The 17,796-nt window shown below is 64.1% G+C and overlaps 1 protein-coding gene across 4 annotated transcripts in view; it reads left to right on the top strand.

The window, feature by feature from the left end:
• Positions 1 to 17,796, top strand: part of MAD1L1 (mitotic arrest deficient 1 like 1) — a 320,354-nt gene that overhangs the window by 227,777 nt on the left and 74,781 nt on the right. For all 4 annotated transcript variants that reach the window (XM_047837850.1, XM_047837848.1, XM_047837847.1 and 1 more), the window contains one exon: positions 502 to 592. In XM_047837850.1, coding sequence (XP_047693806.1) covers positions 502 to 592 — 91 coding nt within the window. The remainder of the gene's footprint in view (positions 1 to 501; positions 593 to 17,796) is intronic.

Genomic DNA, 17,796 nt, shown 5'->3' with positions numbered 1-17,796 from the left:
TTCCTTATTTCCAAATCATGTGAATATAGTGCTTTTCAAAAATTAAAATCTGGAAATGAAGGCAGAAATAGGCGCACTTAGTTACCGTGAGCTGAAACGTGACGCATGCCTCTGTCGGCCGCTGGCCTTGGTGTCCGGGCCCACGAGGGAGAAGGGACCCTGCACGGTCCCTCTGAGCCTGCTTCCCCCCAGTTAGCTTCCCTCCCCAGCCCACGTCTCCCTCTGGGTCGACTCCGTGGTTCTGTGTCCTCTACGATACGTGGTCACGCGTCCTGGGAGTGGGCCGACGAGCACAGGATGCGTGCAGGTTCCCATCTGTCCTGCCCCCTCGAGTTGTGGTCCATGGAGACCCCCCTTCATCAGAACGGACGTGCGGGCCACACCCCGCCCCCAGGCCTGAGCGTGACACCCCCCCCCTCTCCCAATCCGGGCAGGGCCCTGTCTGCAGGAGTGGACGCGCGGGCCGCGGTGTGTGTCCTGACGGTCTGGCTCTCCTTGCAGGTTGAAGATTGAGGAGCTGGAAGGGGAACGCAGCCGCCTGGAGGAAGAGAAGAAGACGCTAGAGGCGCAGCTCGAGCGGCTGACCCTGCAGGTGCGTGCCGGGGGGCGGCCACTGGCGGGGGCTTATCCCGGGACGCGGCGTTTTCCCACAGGTTCTCCCTGCCCTCCGGTTTCTCCCCGCGCCCGCCGACGTCCCGTCTTCTGGTTCACCAGACTGCACGAAGCCACGACCTACCCCCATACGCAGGCCCTCACACCGGGGCGTGTGCTCGGAGCGCATCGGGGAGGGTGTCCCAGCCGTGGCCCCGGCCCCGTGCTCCATCGGTCCTCCTGCTCCCTCCCGCTCCCTCCCTGCACCGGCCGTGGCCCGTGGCTGGTCTCTGGTCGGGTGTGCGCCCAGGCCCGTGCCCGCCGCCTGCAGTCAGGAGGCCACAGCTCTGTTTACGCCGGTGCACCTTTACGTTGTTTTTCATTTTTATGCTCCCGTCTGAATTGCTCCGTGGCAAGAAACCTGCAGATTCGTGATTACCCAGATTTTGGACAGGCCATTGATTCTATCTTGACACCTATTAGAGGCAAATCAAATCTCTTTTTTATTACCGATTCCTGGAGCCAGGGGAAGTGACAAGTCTGATGAAGCGAGGTGCCGGGAGCCGCGGCTGGCGGCGCTCAGCTCTGGGACCCGTACCGCTCTAATTGGGCCGCGGTCTCCGAAGGGAGAGCCGGGCTGTTGGCAGGTCGGCCCCGGGCGGCCTGTCAGCCAGGCCCTGTCAGAACAGGGCGGGTGGGCGTCTTCCCGCGTGTTCGGTCGGGCACAGCCTGCGATCGGGGCTGACGGCTCCCCGGGTCCCCGGGGTCGGGGCGCAGTGAGGCCGGCTGAAATCCTTCACGTCCCTTTTTCCTGCCTCCGGCCTGCCAGGCCCTTCCCAGGGAGACTGCCGTGCCGTAGGCTGGGCTGCTGAGGCAAGGTGCTGGCGAGCGCTGTGCCCGAGGGGCATTTGCCCCCAGCACCCTGGGAGACAGGGTGTCCACGGCTCTCCCGTCTCCGGTGTTGCTCCCTGACGGGAGACGCGTGGGTCCTGGGGCCGCTCCCGGCCGCGGGGCTGGGCTCCTGCCCACAGGGGGCAGGCGGCCTCCGCGTCCCTGCCTGTGAGCGTGGGTGGGGCACAGCGCAGATTTGGGGTGGGGGGGTGCTGTGTGGAGATGGGTTTGCGTCACGCCGGGGGCTCGGGTGCTTATGTGGAGGCACGGCGGTGCTCCCCAAGCTGTGCCACGGCCCCGGGGCAGGGGTGGCAGAGGCTTGTAGATAGCCACAGGCGGCCGCCGCCTCTGCACCAGGTGGGTGTCCCGCGGCCCCTCACGGGCGCCCCGTTCCCTCCCACTGCTTCGAGTCGGGGGACCTACTGCTCGTCCCACAGCGGCGCCCGTGTCCTGCCTCCAGACGCCACAGCACGAGGAGGTCCGTGACGGCCTCGCCCCAGGTTCCCGGTTCCAACACGAATCCAGCAGGGCGCCTCAAATGGGGCTCCTGTCAGAAGGCCGGCGTGATGCGGGGGCCCGCCAGGATCCCCGTTTCCCGGCTGCTCGTCTCGGCTGTCACAACTGGCTCCGGCCTCTGCCGCGCACGGTCGCTGTGCCACACGGGCCTCTCTGTGTCCACGGTCCTCGGATGCAGGTCCTACGAGCAGGAAGGGTCCGTAATTTGGCCGAGGGCACCCGGCAGGAGAGGACTCGGAGCCCAGCTCCCTCGCGGCTGCGGGGCCGTGTCCCTACAGCCAGTTGCCATTCTCAGGTGCCCAGCCTCAGCTCTGAGGACCCCCCGGTCTGCTCCCCCCACCGCCACCGGCTGCCCCGACCCGGGTCTGTTGTGCAGTGGTGTGGGCGAGCGAGGTCGGCACCTCGGGGCTGAGCTGACCCTCCCAGGGGGTCTGGACGCTGGCTTTGCTGGTGGCAGTTCCCGTCCGACCCGGATGCCGTCCACTCGTCCAGCTCACGAAGAGCCCCCGTGAGCCCGGGGCCCCGTGGAGGACGTAGGCAGACGGGCCCGTCCTGGAACCTGGCCCCCCGCGGGGCAGACCGGAACGCAGGCGGCGAGTCAGAGCAGCGTGGGCGGTCGTGCTGTCGCCCAGAGCGGACCCGGAGAACTCGCGCGCCTGGCTGGGGTCCAGGCGGCGGCCGAGTGGGCCCGAGGGTGACTCGGACACGTGGGTACGGGGGGCGTCGTGGGGTCCTCAGCTAGAACACCGTCCTGTGCCTTGGCCGGGTGGTCGTGGACGTGTTGGGCTTTGCCATCTGAGCCCCCGGCACATCGGGTACGTCCTTTAGGACTTCGGGATGGTGATGCCCAGGTGGGGCTCCAGGGAGGTGGCATGCCACGTCTGACGCCACGTGGCCCTCGGTAGATCCCCGCGTCCATCTCTTGCCATTTCCCGTCTTCTCCACCGTGAGGGCGAAGGCCTCACCCCTTCACCTCTGTGCCGGAGCTCGGGAGGCGCCGACCCCCGCCTTCCCCCCGGGCCAAGCTCAGGAGTGCGGCCCGGCCACGGCCGGCAGGGCCGGGGGCGACCTCAGTGGCACGGCGGTGCAGCCGGGGCGCTCCCGTGCAGACACCCTCCCCTCCGTGCCCTCGTTCCCTCCACGGAGAGGCTTCGAGATGGGCCGCTTCACGGAAGATTGATTAAAATCAGCTGCAGTTTGCCTTAATTGGGAACATATGCTTGGAGAGGGAGCCACTAGTTAGAACTTCTTGTAATTAGTTCACAGCTGGTTGATGAGGAGACGGAGCTCCGTTCCTGCTCGGAGCTGGGCGTGCCCCTCCTGCCCTGTGCCCTCTGGGAGCCCGGACGGGGCGGCGGGCTGTCCCCACCGTCTCGGTGTCCCGATGCACCGCTGATGCAGCCCAGGGTGGCGGACCTCGGGGTGGGGGGGGGGGCCTGGGTCACCGACGCCCCTTCTGGCTACCGAGCGGGTCGGACACGTGCCGCGTCCTCCGGGCCGGAAGCGGGGCGGGTGTGCGCTCTCCGCGTGGCCGCGGGACCTGGGGGCTCCAGGACACACTCGTGGTGCTTCGGTGCCCGCAGAGCGAGGATGGCCGACGGCCGCAGCCCTGGTCCTCCCTGCCTGGGCCCCCGCCCCACGCGCCCCTGCGCCGGCCTCGGTCTCCCAGAACCAGAACGGTGGAGGAACGGCACCCTGGTCTCGTCCGCCCTGACTCCGATCGGCGCTCTCCGTGGAGGGTGGAGGCTGTGGGCCCGGTCTCTGGAGGGCCACTTCGGCGACCTCGGGGGGAGCGCCCAGCCGGGGCGCCTCCCGTGCCAGCTGAGCACGGCCAGCGCCTCTGCCGCTGTGGTTAATAATACCACCGTCCCGTGTCTTCCCTCGAAGGAGACAAACGTGCTCTTTGGCATTGTGTGTCTGAGGGGCCAGACTTGGGGACTGACGGCAACGAGCCACACTGGCTCCCCACGCACCCTCGAGAGGCGGCCGGACGCGCGGCAGCTCTGGGTCACGGGGGAGGCTGGCCCAGGCCGGACGCCCCGAGGGCACCGAGACGGCCTGGCCACGCACTGCCCCGGCATCCTAGGAGCGTTCTGGAATGGACAGCACGGACGAGCGAGTTGCACAGTGCGGACCCTAACCCACCACCCACGTCCCGGCACGAGCACTTGATGTGTGTTGTGCTGCCGCCCCTCTGCCATCCATCAATCTTTTTAACTTTTTTGATGCATTTTAAAGCAAATTGCAAACATCTGCACCGTTCCCTGTAAACGCTCCAGCGTGCGTGTAATCAAGCAGAATTCATCTCTGGGGTTTGAGCCCACGTCCCGCTGCCCCTCAATGTTGTCTGATTACGCTGCTCATTCAGGCAGGTGATGGTCAGGGGTGGGTGGAGGTCCCGCTCTCCCCCTCACCCCTCGCGCCTGCTCCCCCCGCGCCAGGGCGGGGCTGCCGTAGCCAGCCGGCCGTGCTGCGCGGGAAAGGGACCAGACTGCGGCCTGGTGACATTTGAAATAAGTATCTTTTTTGGAAACGGAGTGGGTAGAAAATTGCTGGGTTGCCTGTGAGCGGAAAGCTCACGGCGCCTGTGGAGACGTCTCCGCTCCCGTCCCTGCGTCACCAGGCAGGCACTGTCGAACCAGACCCTCCCAGCCTTCGTCTCCCTCCTCCCTCCTGAGTACGGGGTGGGGGAGAGGGGCCCTCACCCTTCATATCGCGCTGCCCTCTCCCAATCGATGCTGTGATGGACCCCCAGGGGCCCCCTCTGGTTCCTTCTTACCTGCGGGTTCCTCCTGCCCAGCCTGGGCCCCCAGGGCTGGACCTCTCCTATCCCACCTGTTCCCACCTGTTCCCACCTGCTCTCACCTCCTCCCCCATGTTCCCACTTTCTCCCATGTGCTCCCGCCTCCTCCTACCCGTTCCCACCTCCTCCCCCCTTCCCACCTTCTCCCACCTGCTCTCACCTGTTCCCACCTGCCCTCACCTCCTCCCCCCTATTCCCACCTTCTCCCATGTGCTCCCACCTCCTCCTACCCGTTCCCACCTCCTCCCACCTTCTCCCACCTGTTCCCACCTGCTCCCACCTGTTCCCACCTGCTCCCATCTGCTCTTGCCTCTTCCCTCCTGTTCCCACCTGCTCCCACCCCTTCCCACCTGTTTCTATCTTTTCCCTCCTCCTCTCCCCTGTTCCCACTTCCTCCCCCTTATTCCCACTTCCTGCCATCTGCTCCCACCTCCTCCCACCTGTTACCACCTGCTCCCACCAGCTCTCACTTGCCAGGGAGCCATGGGCCCAATGCAGGCCTGACCTCTGTTTCTCAGAACCCTCCCGCCTCTGGCTCTTCCCCTTTGGACCCTCTGGCTGTTGACCACGCCCTTGGGCCTATCCTGCCCCTCACTGGCCTACTGCCCCCACTTCTGAAATGCTCTCTGGGTGTTGCTTCCTGGGGGCACCGAACCCCACAGGCCATGTGTTGGGGATGTGTGGGCATAGGGGGAGCCCCAGAGATTGCTCTGGGGGTGAGGAAGGTGCTGATGTCTCTGAGGGTTGGTTTCATCCGGGTCAGCCAGGTGACGGGGGCGCAGGGCACTAGACTGGCCCTTGGCCAGAGGCACTGGCCTCTGCTGTTCGGGGACTACCCCCTCCCTGCTTCTAAAGCCCCTGAAGCTCCTCCTCTGCCGCACAGTGAGGGCCTCCGTTACTGGGGGAAGGGGGTACCCGGCGTCACAAGCTGGTGACCGGGCCGCAAGGTGTGGGGAGGTCACTCAGTCACCTCCCTCAACTTCCAGGACCCCCACCTGCTGCCATGAGCCACACCCCCCATCCCCTCAGCAGAGACCCAGGCCTTCTGCTTCCCCATCAGCCCCCGTGCCTGCCCTGAAAGCCTGGGGGGCTGTGTGGGGACCACGGGGCCCCACCGCCACCCACTGGCTTCTCCCTCGGGGCCCTGGCCGTGGCCTGCACCCCCGGCTCCCACGACTTGCCGTCTGGGGCACCCCACGCCTGCCCACCAGCCCCGCCCATCCTTCGGGGCCGCCTCGGTATCGCCTTCACGCCACATCTGGGACCTGTTTGCGGGTCGGCCCTCTGGACCGTGAGCTCTGAGGGCAGTAACCTTGACCGGGTCACCTGCACACGCCAGCCTCGGGCCTGCGTGTCAGCCCGGGCTCTCGGGGCATACAGGCGCGGGGAGCGCACAGGGATGGGTGCAGCCGCCGGCCCCTGAGTCGCGCGGAGGCTGGGAGGGTTAAGTACATGAAGCCTTCCGGGCTTTCCTCCCGTGTAGTGACTCCTTGACTGGTGGTTGAGTTTTTTCCTGATGGAGTGCCCGCCCCCCTTTAACTCAGAAGATAGCCCGTGGCGAACCATCCCGTGCCTTTTGTTTTCTGTGCGCTGTATCTGGGAGCTCTCTCCTCGTTTTCTTAGCTGCAAGCTGTGTGGCGGTGGCATGCCGGGGTTTGCTCCACTCGCTCCCTGTTAGTGGCCACGCGGGCACCGTCCCCCCCTTTCCGTGGTCTTAAACGTGGCTGTGGTGCACGTCCTGTGTGTAGCATTTCCGTGTGCGCAAGCGTGTGGGGGATACATTTCCGGGAGGGAGATAATGAGATCGAAGGGCACCGGTACTTATTCTGGCCAATGCTGCCAGATGGTTGGTCACAACGGTCCGTCCGTGACCACGCCCCACCCTGTGGGACAGCGGTGACCCAGGAGAGTGCCGGTTCCCCACGGCCTAGCCCAGAGTGCACCGTCACAGGGGAAGATCTTCCAGCCCGGCTGGTGGACAGGGGTTAGGTCCGTGTGCTTTCTATCTTCGGTCCCTGTGTGGTATGTGAGCATGCGAGTCTTTAACTACGTTCCTGGGTGTGGTCCTCGGTGGTCCAGCTTCCTGGTGGTCCTTGTCGATTTCTTGGAGTCGTTGTCTTGTAAGGAGTTGAGGAGTTTTTAAGTTGTGAACACGTTTTCCCAATTGATCGTTTGTCTTTTGGCTTTGCTTGAGGTGTTTTTTACCAAGAAGATTTTGATATTTGAATTTTTACATAGGTGGGTTTACCTACTATTCTCTTCTGGCTTCAGGTGGTGGAGGGGTTCTTCGTGGTGGTTTTGTTTTTCACGTGTAAATCCGTGGCTGGTTTGGTGTTCGGGTTTGGTCTGGAGTTCTACAAGGGAGGAAGCCTGACATCAGTCTGTTCCCTGAAAGGCGGCCCCTCACGGTCCCGGGACCACTGTCCACAAAGCCTGTCCTTGATGGTGTCAGGTGCCGTGCCCCGGATCCGCGATGCCCGCGTGTCACTGAGTGTGGGCCGCTCCCAGGGCTGATGCGTCCCCTCCCGTCTGCCCCGTGACTTGTCCGGCAGAATTTTTCCCGGTGCCTCTTGTTCATGTTTATGTGCCCTTTGGAATTAACACACCCCCCAACTAATTGAGAATTTGTTAGGTCTCACGAAAGATGACGGTGAGCCTCCCGGGACGGAACGTCGTAGGACGGTCAGTCTCGCGCGTGGGAGGGTTTGTGGGGTCCTGTTTGCGCCCCACCGGCACGTTTTACGGCTGTGTCTTCATTTTGCACGTTTCTTGTGTCGTTCGCCTCTGGGGCGGGGACCTTCGGTGTCCCTGCCGCACAGACTCCGGGCCCCGCCCGGGAGGTGCGTGACCCTGTTCGTGGCAGCCGCGTGTGCCCCTTCATACCCGGAGTGAGCGGGCGGGCGCGTGCCCCGGGCCGGGGCTCCCCGACGTACGTGTAAAACAAGGCGCTTCAGGAAAGAGCCCGAACCTCCCTCCCCAACGTGGCGCCCGGCCGCTCATGTTTATTAACGCCGAGGACTAAAAAAAGCCGGCCTGCTGACGTGCACTTGTGAGGAGACGTTTCCACAGGCGCTGATCTCTTCTGATTCTTCTACGAGAAGAACGTGTCTTGAATAACAAGCCCCTTCCCGTCCCACGAGCCGGTGCCAGCCGGCGTCTCCATGGGGCCTCAGACCCCCAGACCGGCGGCCCGGCCCCACGCCTGCACGGGGGGCCTCACGGCGCCCTGAGGGTCCCCGGAGCCCCTGCCTCGGGATAGGCCTCAGGGTGCCGGGCCCGCCCGCTGTGCCGCTGGCCGTACGCGGGCCCCGGCACGGCCACCTCAGACTTCGTGCCGACCCCGCTTCACCCCTGTCTGCTCGTCACCAGGCCATTAGACACACGCGTGGGTTACCCGGCTCCCCACAGACCTAGAGACGAGCGGCGTGCTGAAAAGTCACGCGTAATTATCATTTTCAAGCCAGTTGAATTTTTCTTAGGACGGACCCGCAGCATCGCAGCGGCCACGTGAGGCGGGCGGGCAGGCGGAGGGCAGACCGTTGGCTGCAAGCCTCACCCTCGCCGGGTGGCGGAGGCCACGTCTCGGGACCGGCCGGGGGCAGGGAGGGCAGGTGCGGCCTTGTGCCCCATGATCCCCGCGTGTCCCTCCCGGAACTGAGCCCCTGGGGCCCCGCCGGGATAGACCCGTTCTTCTGACGCCAGGCGCGGGGCCTTACTGCCACGGCAGCTGTCCGTTCAGGCCCGTCAAGCCAGGGCGTATCCGGGGCGGGACAGGTGGGACGGGCAGCAGTGCGACCAGCTTCAGGAGCTCTTACCCTGGGCTCTTGTTTTTGTGACTGGCTCAGGGCTAGCAGGACACCTGGCCCCTTCCTCCCTGTGAGGCCAGCACCCGCTCGGACCCCACCAGCACCCTGGATCCGTGTCCCCTGACCGGGTCACAGCTCCCACCAGATGAGGGCTCTGGAGTCGGCTGCCTCGGGGGAACTTGCTCTCTTGTCCCTGCCGGCTTCGCCCAGCCCTCATGGCGGCTGTGTCACCTCGTGTAGACGTGCCGTGTCGGCCTCGGCGCTGGGGAGGAAGCCCAGCTTGGGGGTCGGCCCGCGGCGCCTCGGCCTCGGCGGAGTCTGGCACGCTCCCGTCCTCCCTTACTGTGGCACCGTCCCCAGGGCCCACGGAGCCGGGCCGCCTCCAGAAGACCCATTCATGGCCCCTGTGCTGCGAGGGTCACAGCTGAGGGCGTGGCACACGCCGCACAGGCGCCGTAGGCCCGCGTCCTCTGGCCGGAGTCAGATGCTCCCGACCCCGGACGAGGGGCTGGCAGAGGGGCTTCTCACGTGCGCCTGCGTCCCCTGCTCTGGCCCGCACGGCGGGAGGCAGGGGTGCCGCAGAGAGGGCATTCGGGGCGTCTCGTGCTGCCAGAGGCCCTTTCTCCCTGGCGCCTGCATCCACGTATGTCCCGTGGGCAGCCTGCACCGGCGCTTAGGGAAGAGTGTAGACTCCTCGTCTGTGCGCGGCCCTCCCCTTCCCCTGCTGCATCCGGCCCGGCCTGCCCCCTCCCCTCCAGCTTCCTTTAGGAATGTTTGTGGTGACGGGGGTTGGGGGGGGGCGGGGGCTGCCCGGTAGGAGCCCCAGCGAGGGCGCTGGGGGTTGTGGTCATCGGCCCGGTGCCCAGGGGCTTAGGTAACCGGAGCTTCAGGCCAGGCCTGTTCCAAGCCCCGCGCTGGTCTCCCTCCTTTGTCTCCTCCTTGCCGTCCTCCGACTGGCCTCCCTCCGACTCGGCCCCGCTGGGACATGGCACGATGTTTGCCGTTCAAGCTCCGTTCCAGGGCTTAGGGTCCAAGATTCCTTCTGAACGAGTCCCTGGGGTGGCTTGGCCAGAGGGGAGGATGGACCCCAGCAGAGCAGCGGTCGTTTGGCGCCCCCGGTGCTGGGTGTGGGGTGTCTGTCCCCCTTGCTGGGGTCTGCTGTGTGGGTGCTGCTCTAACGTGGGGGACAGCAGAGGCTGAGGCAGCCAGGGCCCTACCTCCGTGAGCCTGTGTTTGGTGGGGACACACAAACCGTGGGCCCGGTGTACCCGTGAGTCATCACTCGTGGGGACACCTAGGAAGGAGAGCAGGCCATTGGGACGGACTCGGGGAGGAGCCGCTCGAGGACCTGGCGAGACCACGTGCTCTTGGTTTCCTTCTCTGGCACAGAGGACAAGGAATGTCACTGCCAGGATTTCCAGGGCTTTCCAGGGGAAGTCACCCTCTCAGGGTGCTTAGGCTCTCCACGGAAGTTCTGGAAGAGTCCAGATTACTTGGGGAATTTGAGTTTCTTCAGTCTGTGAGTATTAACTTGACTATATTCCACAGTCGTGTCTGTTTGTTTTAGATAAGATCCCAGTATTGTGGCCACCGATAACGTGATACCCACAGGAAGTAGATCAGGAGTGTTCTGGCATCAGGCACTGTTGAAGCTGAACTGCTCAGCAGCCGAGCAAGGAAGGAAATTATGCCCGGTTTACTTGATCCTTCTTGTAGAAAGGTGGTTTTGTGGAGGCGGTTTACGGACAGAACGCAGAATTCTAGAACTGCCTCCCGTGGGGATTTCTTGACGTCCCACCACAGATGCTGAAACTGACTTTACAAAGCCGCCTTCTTTAACCACATGACCCTGCGGTCCCGCTCCTGGGACTCGAACAGACACGCGCACCCCCACGTTCACGGCAGCATCACGGTGTCCATCCTGGACCGGGGGACACAACCCGGTCCATCCACACAATGGAATATCACTCGGCCTTAAAAAGGAAGGAAATTCTGGCACCTGCTCCAACATGGGCGGACCCTGCAGACACCACGGTGAGTGACACGATCCAGACACAGGAGGACACGCACCGGGACCCACTCACACGAGGTCCCGGGGTCGTCAGACTCACAGACACGGGAGGACACGCACTGGGACCCACTCACACGAGGTCCCAGGATTGTCAGACTCAACGGACACAGGAGGACACGCACTGGGACCCACTCACACGAGGTCACGGAGTCATCAGATTCACGGACACAGAGTAGAAAGTGGGCCCAGGTCTGGGAGAGTAGTTGGGGGTCTGTGTGTAATGGGGCAGACTCTCAGTGTGGGGAGATGGAACGTTCTAGAGACGAGCAGTGGGGAAGGCTGCACAGCAGCGTGAATGTGCTCGGTGCCACTGAGCTGTTCACTTAGAAATGGTTGAGATGGTTAATTTTCCGTTATGCGTATTTTACCACAATTTTGAAAAAATCGAGTGGCTTTGTTCAGCACTTTCTGATCTGTGTGCCTCCCGTCCCTGGGGCAGGTGGGACGAAGTGCCCGGCGTCCCGGTGAGCACCCAGGGCAGTGAGCACCGACCTCAGTGCTGTCTGCGCCGGCTCTCACCGCTTAGGCAGGCCACCGGATTTAGGCTGCGCCTGTTGTTTGCCGTCTGACAGGGACGTCACGACAGCCACGGCCACCCGATTTCCACAGCTTCTGCGTGTCCACGCAGCCAAGCAGGGGCCTGGCTCGCTCGCTTGGTGACATTGCCGTGGGATGGCAGGTGGAGGGGGGATCGTCAACTGTGGCCTCCTGACTAGCAGGACGAGCACAAGCAGAAGACACCCCGTCCCTTCCCTTCTTCCCATGGAGCATGGCCCTGGGTGCCCACGCAGGTGACACTCTTCGGTGTCCCTGCCCTGCTGTGACAGAGGTGCAGGGAGGGGCCCAGCCTGGGGACAGGAGCCTCAGGGGGCTTGTTGGCCGGGCAGCTGAGTCAGGCCGGGGAGCCAGGCCAGGCCTCTGTGGTCGGGGCCGCGGGGGCTCTGCGTGTGACCCGCGGGGCCCCAGCCGGTGTCCTGGGATGGCGGCACTTTCCCTCAGGCCCTGTGGCCTGGCCGCGGGTTGCGTGCGGGCAGAGGAGGGACGGGCACCCTGCTGGGCCCCAGGACTCAGCCCGTCTTGCCACTCTGTCTCCGGGAAGAGGGAGGCGCTGGTGAGGCGGTCCCCACCGCCCTCTTGAGCAACCCCGCTGTCTGCCCGCCTCCGGGAGGTTAGCGGCGTCGTGTTGGCAGCCTGCCCCGGTGCCCAAGGCCGGCAGGGCTCCAGACCACCACCGCGGGGTGAACTCTGGGCCGGGGACGGGCCCGGAGGTTGAGCACAGTGGCCTCCCTCTGGGTGTTGCACCCAAGGAGGACCGGTGTCAGGCCTGGCTGGGCGAGGGCCCCCCCCGGGCCCCCCGTCACCATTGGTCTTCCTCCGGACGGCCACGGGACGTGGCGTATCTTTCTCCCCTTTGTTACGTGGCCGTCAGTGGACAGACCCATCGTGCTGCGATCTCCGGCCCTGGGTCGGAAGCGGGCACGGTGGTCGCCCGCAGGGTGGAGTGAGGAGAGCCGTACCCATGTGTGGCGGCCCAGGCGGGGCTGCTCCCCTAGGCTGCGTCCTCCCTTTGCTGCGCTGGGTCCCTTGACCAGCTTTGACCAGAGGGTCCGGGCCCCTCGGAGGCTGCAGTGGGCGCTGGACACCGTGCGCAAACCCCCTCTTGTAAGTTGGGTGGCAGGCTGTACGCCCTGTATGTTTTCCAAGGGTGCCTCGGCCACAGGGAATGCCAAGTGCCCAGCTTTTGAGTAAAGCTTCTGTCCTGGGGGGGCAAGGGGAGCCAGAGGAGGGAGGGGCAGACCCTCGTGGTCCCCAGCCTCTTCCTTAGCCTTCCTGATGGCCCAAGGACAGGCAGAAGCTTGTGGAGCACCTGTTCTCCCTCAGTAACATGTCTGCGGCTTGAGGAAGGACCCCGGGGACCTGCCTCTGGGAACCTCCAGCCCCCGGCCTCTCCCCTCTTTACCCCACCCGGTGACCAGTCCTGAATAGCCGCGTGGGCCTCCAGTCCTCTCCGGGCCTCGGTTTCTCAGTCTCTGAGCCAGGAGACGAGCCAGCTGCCCGTGATGCCGCAGATCCGGGGGGTGGAGGAGTCCGGATCATCCTGCTCTGTGTGATCCCCTCCGCCATTCCCTACCCTGTGCACCTGCCGCGAGCACAGTCTGGGGGCCTCACGCAGGGGGACCGGGTCTGCTGTGTGCCCGAGGCTTCAGGGCCCTTTGAGCACTGAGCGAGAACCCAGCTTGCCACGATCCCCACCCGTGAGGCAGTAGGGACATGAGGCCAGCCGCTGAGGGACCTGCACAAGGCCATGGGGCTCCTGAGCAGAGGGGGCACAGGCCTTGGGCCTGTGCAGAAGACGCGGGGCCGGGCTTGGGGAGCAAGGTCACCGAGGCAGGGCCTGGGGAGGGCTGCGCTCCCCATCTAGTAAGCCCGGCCCGGCCCCCGAGCCTCCTGCTCTTCTCCCCGAGCTGTGCTCCCTTGGGCTGGGAGAGGTATTGATTTAGCTTCGAGGCCGGGTGACTTATGAATATGCATCAAGACCAGCACTTACTTAACTGAGCCGTTTAATTCTCCCTGCGTCTCTGCCTCTTCCAGCAGGGCCCTCAGTATGCGCGTCAGGCCCGGGTGGCAGGCGCCCGCCCGCCCTCCCTCCCGGGCCCTGGGCAGCACGTGCCACCGCAGGCCAGGCCGACGGGGGCTCCTGGGGCTTGCCCTCTGTGCAGGCCTGTGAGCACCAGGCCCCGAAGGTCCTTGGGGGTGACGGCCCGCCCTTGCTCTGCTGCAGGTGGGGAAGGGCCAGCAGCCAGCGTGGGTCAGGGCGGCCAGGCCGCAGATGCTCCCCGCGGGACTCAGGACGCTGGCACAGCAGCCTGGTCGCGGAGGAAAGCGGCCATTCTTGGGAGCTGTCAGGGAGTTAGGGCGAAAGAAAGGATTCGTGCGGTGAGGCCGAGGCAGGAGCCTCCGGGCTCTGGGGGACGAGCAGAGTTCGCCCTCCGGCCCAGTCCCGCCCGGCACTCTGCGGGTCTCCGCAGAAGCGTGTGGCAGACGCCCCCTCCCCCAGAACCCCGGCCACCCCACGCCCAGCCCCGGTCTTCGGCTTCCCCGGGGTCATTCTGGGGCAGACACGGCAGCTCCCCGCAGGTGACAGGGGCCTGTACACGCGGTGATCCCGCCGTCTGGCCGGAGGAAGCCCAGAACGTTTCCTTTTGAGATTCTCGTCGCTACGTGGTTCCTCAGCTGGGAATCAGACCCGTCTCCGGAGGAGACGACAGCCGTCTTCCCTCTTCGTGTCTCAGAGCCGCCATCTAGCAGCACGTTTCCACAGGGTTGTCCCGAGCCCCGCCTCTGTGCCTCGTGGACGTGCCAGCCCCCGAAGGCATGCTGCGCCCCCCGGTGGCCACACAGCTTCTGCCCCGCACGCGCCCCAGGGGCCTGCCCTTACGTTCCTCCGGCCGGGAGGCTGGGGGTGAGGTGCAGGTCACAGGTGATGTGCTGCGTGAGAGCCGGGCGGGGCTCGGCCTGCTGGAAGCGTCTGGGGAACTCGTGATCTCGGCGGCTGGACGTCCCGTGGTGAGCCGGCCGTGGGCGCCAGCGTCTCCCTCCACTCCCGGGCCTCCGTGGTGTCGGCCACGCCGTGCCGCCCTCGTGGCCACAGAGGGACGGCCTCCTCCCACCGCGCGGGGTCGGTGTCACCGCAGGCCGAGCCTGTGGACGCACAGCCCGGCCGCGGGGTCCCGACAGGTCGGCCCCCGCCTGCCGGCCACCGGCCCGGGGACAGCCCTGTTGGGCGTGTGGGGGGGAGAAGAATGGGGTCCGAGTCCAGTTTGGCCGGGCCTAACTGGGAGCCAGTCACCCCGGCCCCTGGAAGGCGTTATCTGGCCACCCGGTTTGCGTGCTCCCCGATCCCCGGCCGTGACAGACTCCCGGGCGGCCCCGACTGCACCAGCCAGCTCACCTCCTCTCGCCGTCTCTGGGCGGGAGCCCTCATCCTTCTGAGCCCTGTGTGGGAGTTGCAGGTGGCAGGTGCCTACGGCAAACCCAGGCCCTCAGGGTGTTGACAGCTCATCCCGGCCCCCAGCTTTCTCCCTGCCGACCGGGCCTCACTGTGACGGCTGCAGCGACTGGCCAGCAGGCCGCGCCTTGCAGCAGCTTGCTGTCTGTCCCGACACGGGCCTCTGACCCCACCTTGCAGTCTCAGGTCTGGTCTGCACGTACCCCGCACCCCGTGCACCCCCGTGTCAAAGACTTGGAGGAAACCGGCTGGAGCAGAGTGGCCCGTCTCCCGCCCTTCGGACGGGGTCTGGCAGTGTATGGTCCAGGGGCGGTGGGGGTCCCTCAGAGCCCTGAGGGTCCAGGGTCAGGGAGGTAGGTGCACACAGGAAGGTGGCCTGAGAACACGGGGCCTGAAAGCCTGGGCGGATGAGGTCGGGGGGCGTCACTCGAGGGGACTATGGCGGGGAGTCCTGACCGGCCGTGGGCCCATGGAGGTGCGGGGGTGCCTGGGAGGCTCAGAGAGGTTCGGCCTGGCAGCCAGACAGGCCCCGGGTGGCGTGGAGGTCAGGCTCTGGCCTCCACCGCACCCAGCATGCATTCCCCCCACCGAGCTCGGTGCTCCCCTCCCTTGTGGGTGCCGGCTCTCCGCCCTACCTCTTCCCTTCCTTTTTTTTTTTAAACTTTTTTTTTTTAATTTTTTTTTTTTTTAATGTTTATTTTTGAGAGGGAGACGGAACACAAGCAGGGCATGGGCAGAGAGAGAGGGAGACACAAAATCGGAAGCGGGCTTCAGGCTCCGAGCTGTCAGCACAGAGCCCGACGCGGGGCTTGAACCCATGAACCGTGAGATCATGACCTGAGCTGAAATCAGACACTCAACCAACTGAGCCTCCCAGGTGCCCCTTTAAAAAAAAGCTTTACGGAGATTTATATGCCGCATACCTCGCGTGTTTGAAACGGAGAGCAATTCGGTGGTTCTTACACTCGCAGATAGCATGTGCCTTTCATCGTATCAGACACACATCTCCACCCCTGCCTGCCACCCCTCTGCCTCCTGCCCCTCACAGCCCCCGTCTCTATTTTCCATCCGTGTGGGCACTCCTGTTCTGGGCCTTTTGTGTGGATGGAGCCACGTGACCTGTGGTCCTTTGTGATGCGCTTCTGTCACTGAGCGTCCCGTGTCCAAGGATCTCACGTGTGGTAGCAGGCGTCAGTGCCCCGCCCTTTTTTACGGCTGAGCGAAATACCACTGTGCACCCAGCGCGGCTCACCATTCACCAGTTGATGGATGTTGGGTTTTCCCCGCCTTCTGTTATGAATCCTGCTGCCGTGAACGTTGGGGCGCAGGTTTCTTGGTGCGCATCGGTTTTATTTCTCCTGAGCCAACACCGGCGTGTAGACTTGTGGGTTTGTGCGGTCGCTGTCTGTCTCACCGCTCGAGGAGCTGTTACCCACAGCGGTTGTGCTGTTTCACATCTGTGCTGACAGTCGTGGGGGCCCCCAATTCCTCCTCGTCCTCGGCAACGCTTGTTGTCTCGATTAACAATGCCATGGGTACTGAGCGTCTTCTCATGTACTTGCTAGTTTTTGTGTCTCTTCCGTGGAAAAGTCTGTAGTGAGACCCCTGCCCGTTTTTAAATCAGTTACCTGGGTCTTGTTGTTGCTACTGAGCTGCGAGGCTTTGTTGTTATTCTGGGTACGAGTTGCTTACTGGATGTGCAGCTTACAAATACTTTCTCCCATTCTGTATGTTGTCTTTTCCTTTCCTCAATGGTGTTTTTTGAAGCACAGAGTTTTTCATTTTTATGACGTTCGATTTGTACTTTTTTTCTTTTGTTCTTTGATTTTAGCATCCTATCCAAGAACCCGTGGCCAAATCGAATGTCACGAAGGCTTACACTCACATTTTCTTCTGAGTCTTGTGGTCTGAGCTCTTTCACTTACATCTTTGGTTTTGACTTAGTTTTTATACGGTGTGAGGTAGGGGTCCAGCCTCACACCTTTTGCACACGGATGTGCAGTGGTCCCGGCAGCGTGTGTTAAAGGACTCCTTTCCCCACGGAGTGGACTTGGTGCCCTTGTAGGAAGTCAGTTCTCTGGGGACACGAGGGTTGCCTCCGGGCTTCCTTTCTGTTCCAGTGAGCTCGCCGTGACGCTGGCACCACTCTGCCTTGGAGTAGAAGTGGGCATCCTCCTGCTCTGTCCTCCCGTTCAGGATGGCTGGATTATTCAGGGTTATTCGGGATTATTCGGGATTATTCTGAACCTCTTGCAGCTCCCTGTGAATCGTAGAAGCAGCTGAGATTGGGGAGACGAGGTCCACGTGTGCACCTGCTGGGTCTGGCCATCGTCACGGGCCGTGTCCTCCGGTCCACGGGCGCCTATTTGCGTCCTTAATCCCTGCCCGCGATGTTTGCTCCCTACTGCTCTCGGTGCGCTGGGGACAGGAAGGGGGCAAGGCTGCCGCCTGTCCCTGGCCCCCGGGCGCCCTGGATGCCAGCCTCTGGACTGGCCTTGGTGCTGCCTGCCCTACATCCCCCAGCGCCTCCCCGTGGGCGGGCCTTTATCCTCCTCCCGGCCTCCTGCTCAGACTCCTTCCACCCAAGGTCAGCGAGCCAGAGCCCACGGGCCAGGTCCGGCCAGCTGCTTGTTTTGGCAAATAGAGCTTTCTTGAGACGTGGTGGGGCCCGCCAGTTTATGCACGTCTGCGGCTGCCCCCACGTCACGATGATAATAGGCTGTGTGGCCACCAGACCTGAGTGCTCACTTTCTGCCCCCTCCCAGCTGGCCTGCACGGTACACACCTCCAGAAAACAGGAGAGCGATCCACCAGGGGGCCCGAGGGAAGGAGCCTCGCCTGCCCCAGCCGTCGGGGCCCTAGCCTCTGTCCCCTGACCTGCTCTCTGCCTGTTCCCCTAAAACGAGGGTTTGTCAAGGATGGACCGTGACCACCGGCGGGGCAGAGCAGGGCCTGCACCGTGGCCCGGGCACCTTGTCCCTGGTGCTGCGATGTGGCCCCTCACCCCTGCATCTTGGGGAGGCCTGTGCTTCCCACCCCCAGCCGATGTGAGTCCCCCTACTTCCCCTCCATAATTGGGATGGGGTGGAGGTCGGCGGTGCACTGTCCG

The sequence above is a fragment of the Prionailurus viverrinus genome, chromosome E3 (assembly GCF_022837055.1).
Source record: "Prionailurus viverrinus isolate Anna chromosome E3, UM_Priviv_1.0, whole genome shotgun sequence".
Lineage (NCBI taxonomy): Eukaryota > Metazoa > Chordata > Mammalia > Carnivora > Felidae > Prionailurus > Prionailurus viverrinus.
Note: the sequence above shows the minus strand (reverse complement) of the source record. Positions and strands in the feature narration are given on the sequence as shown.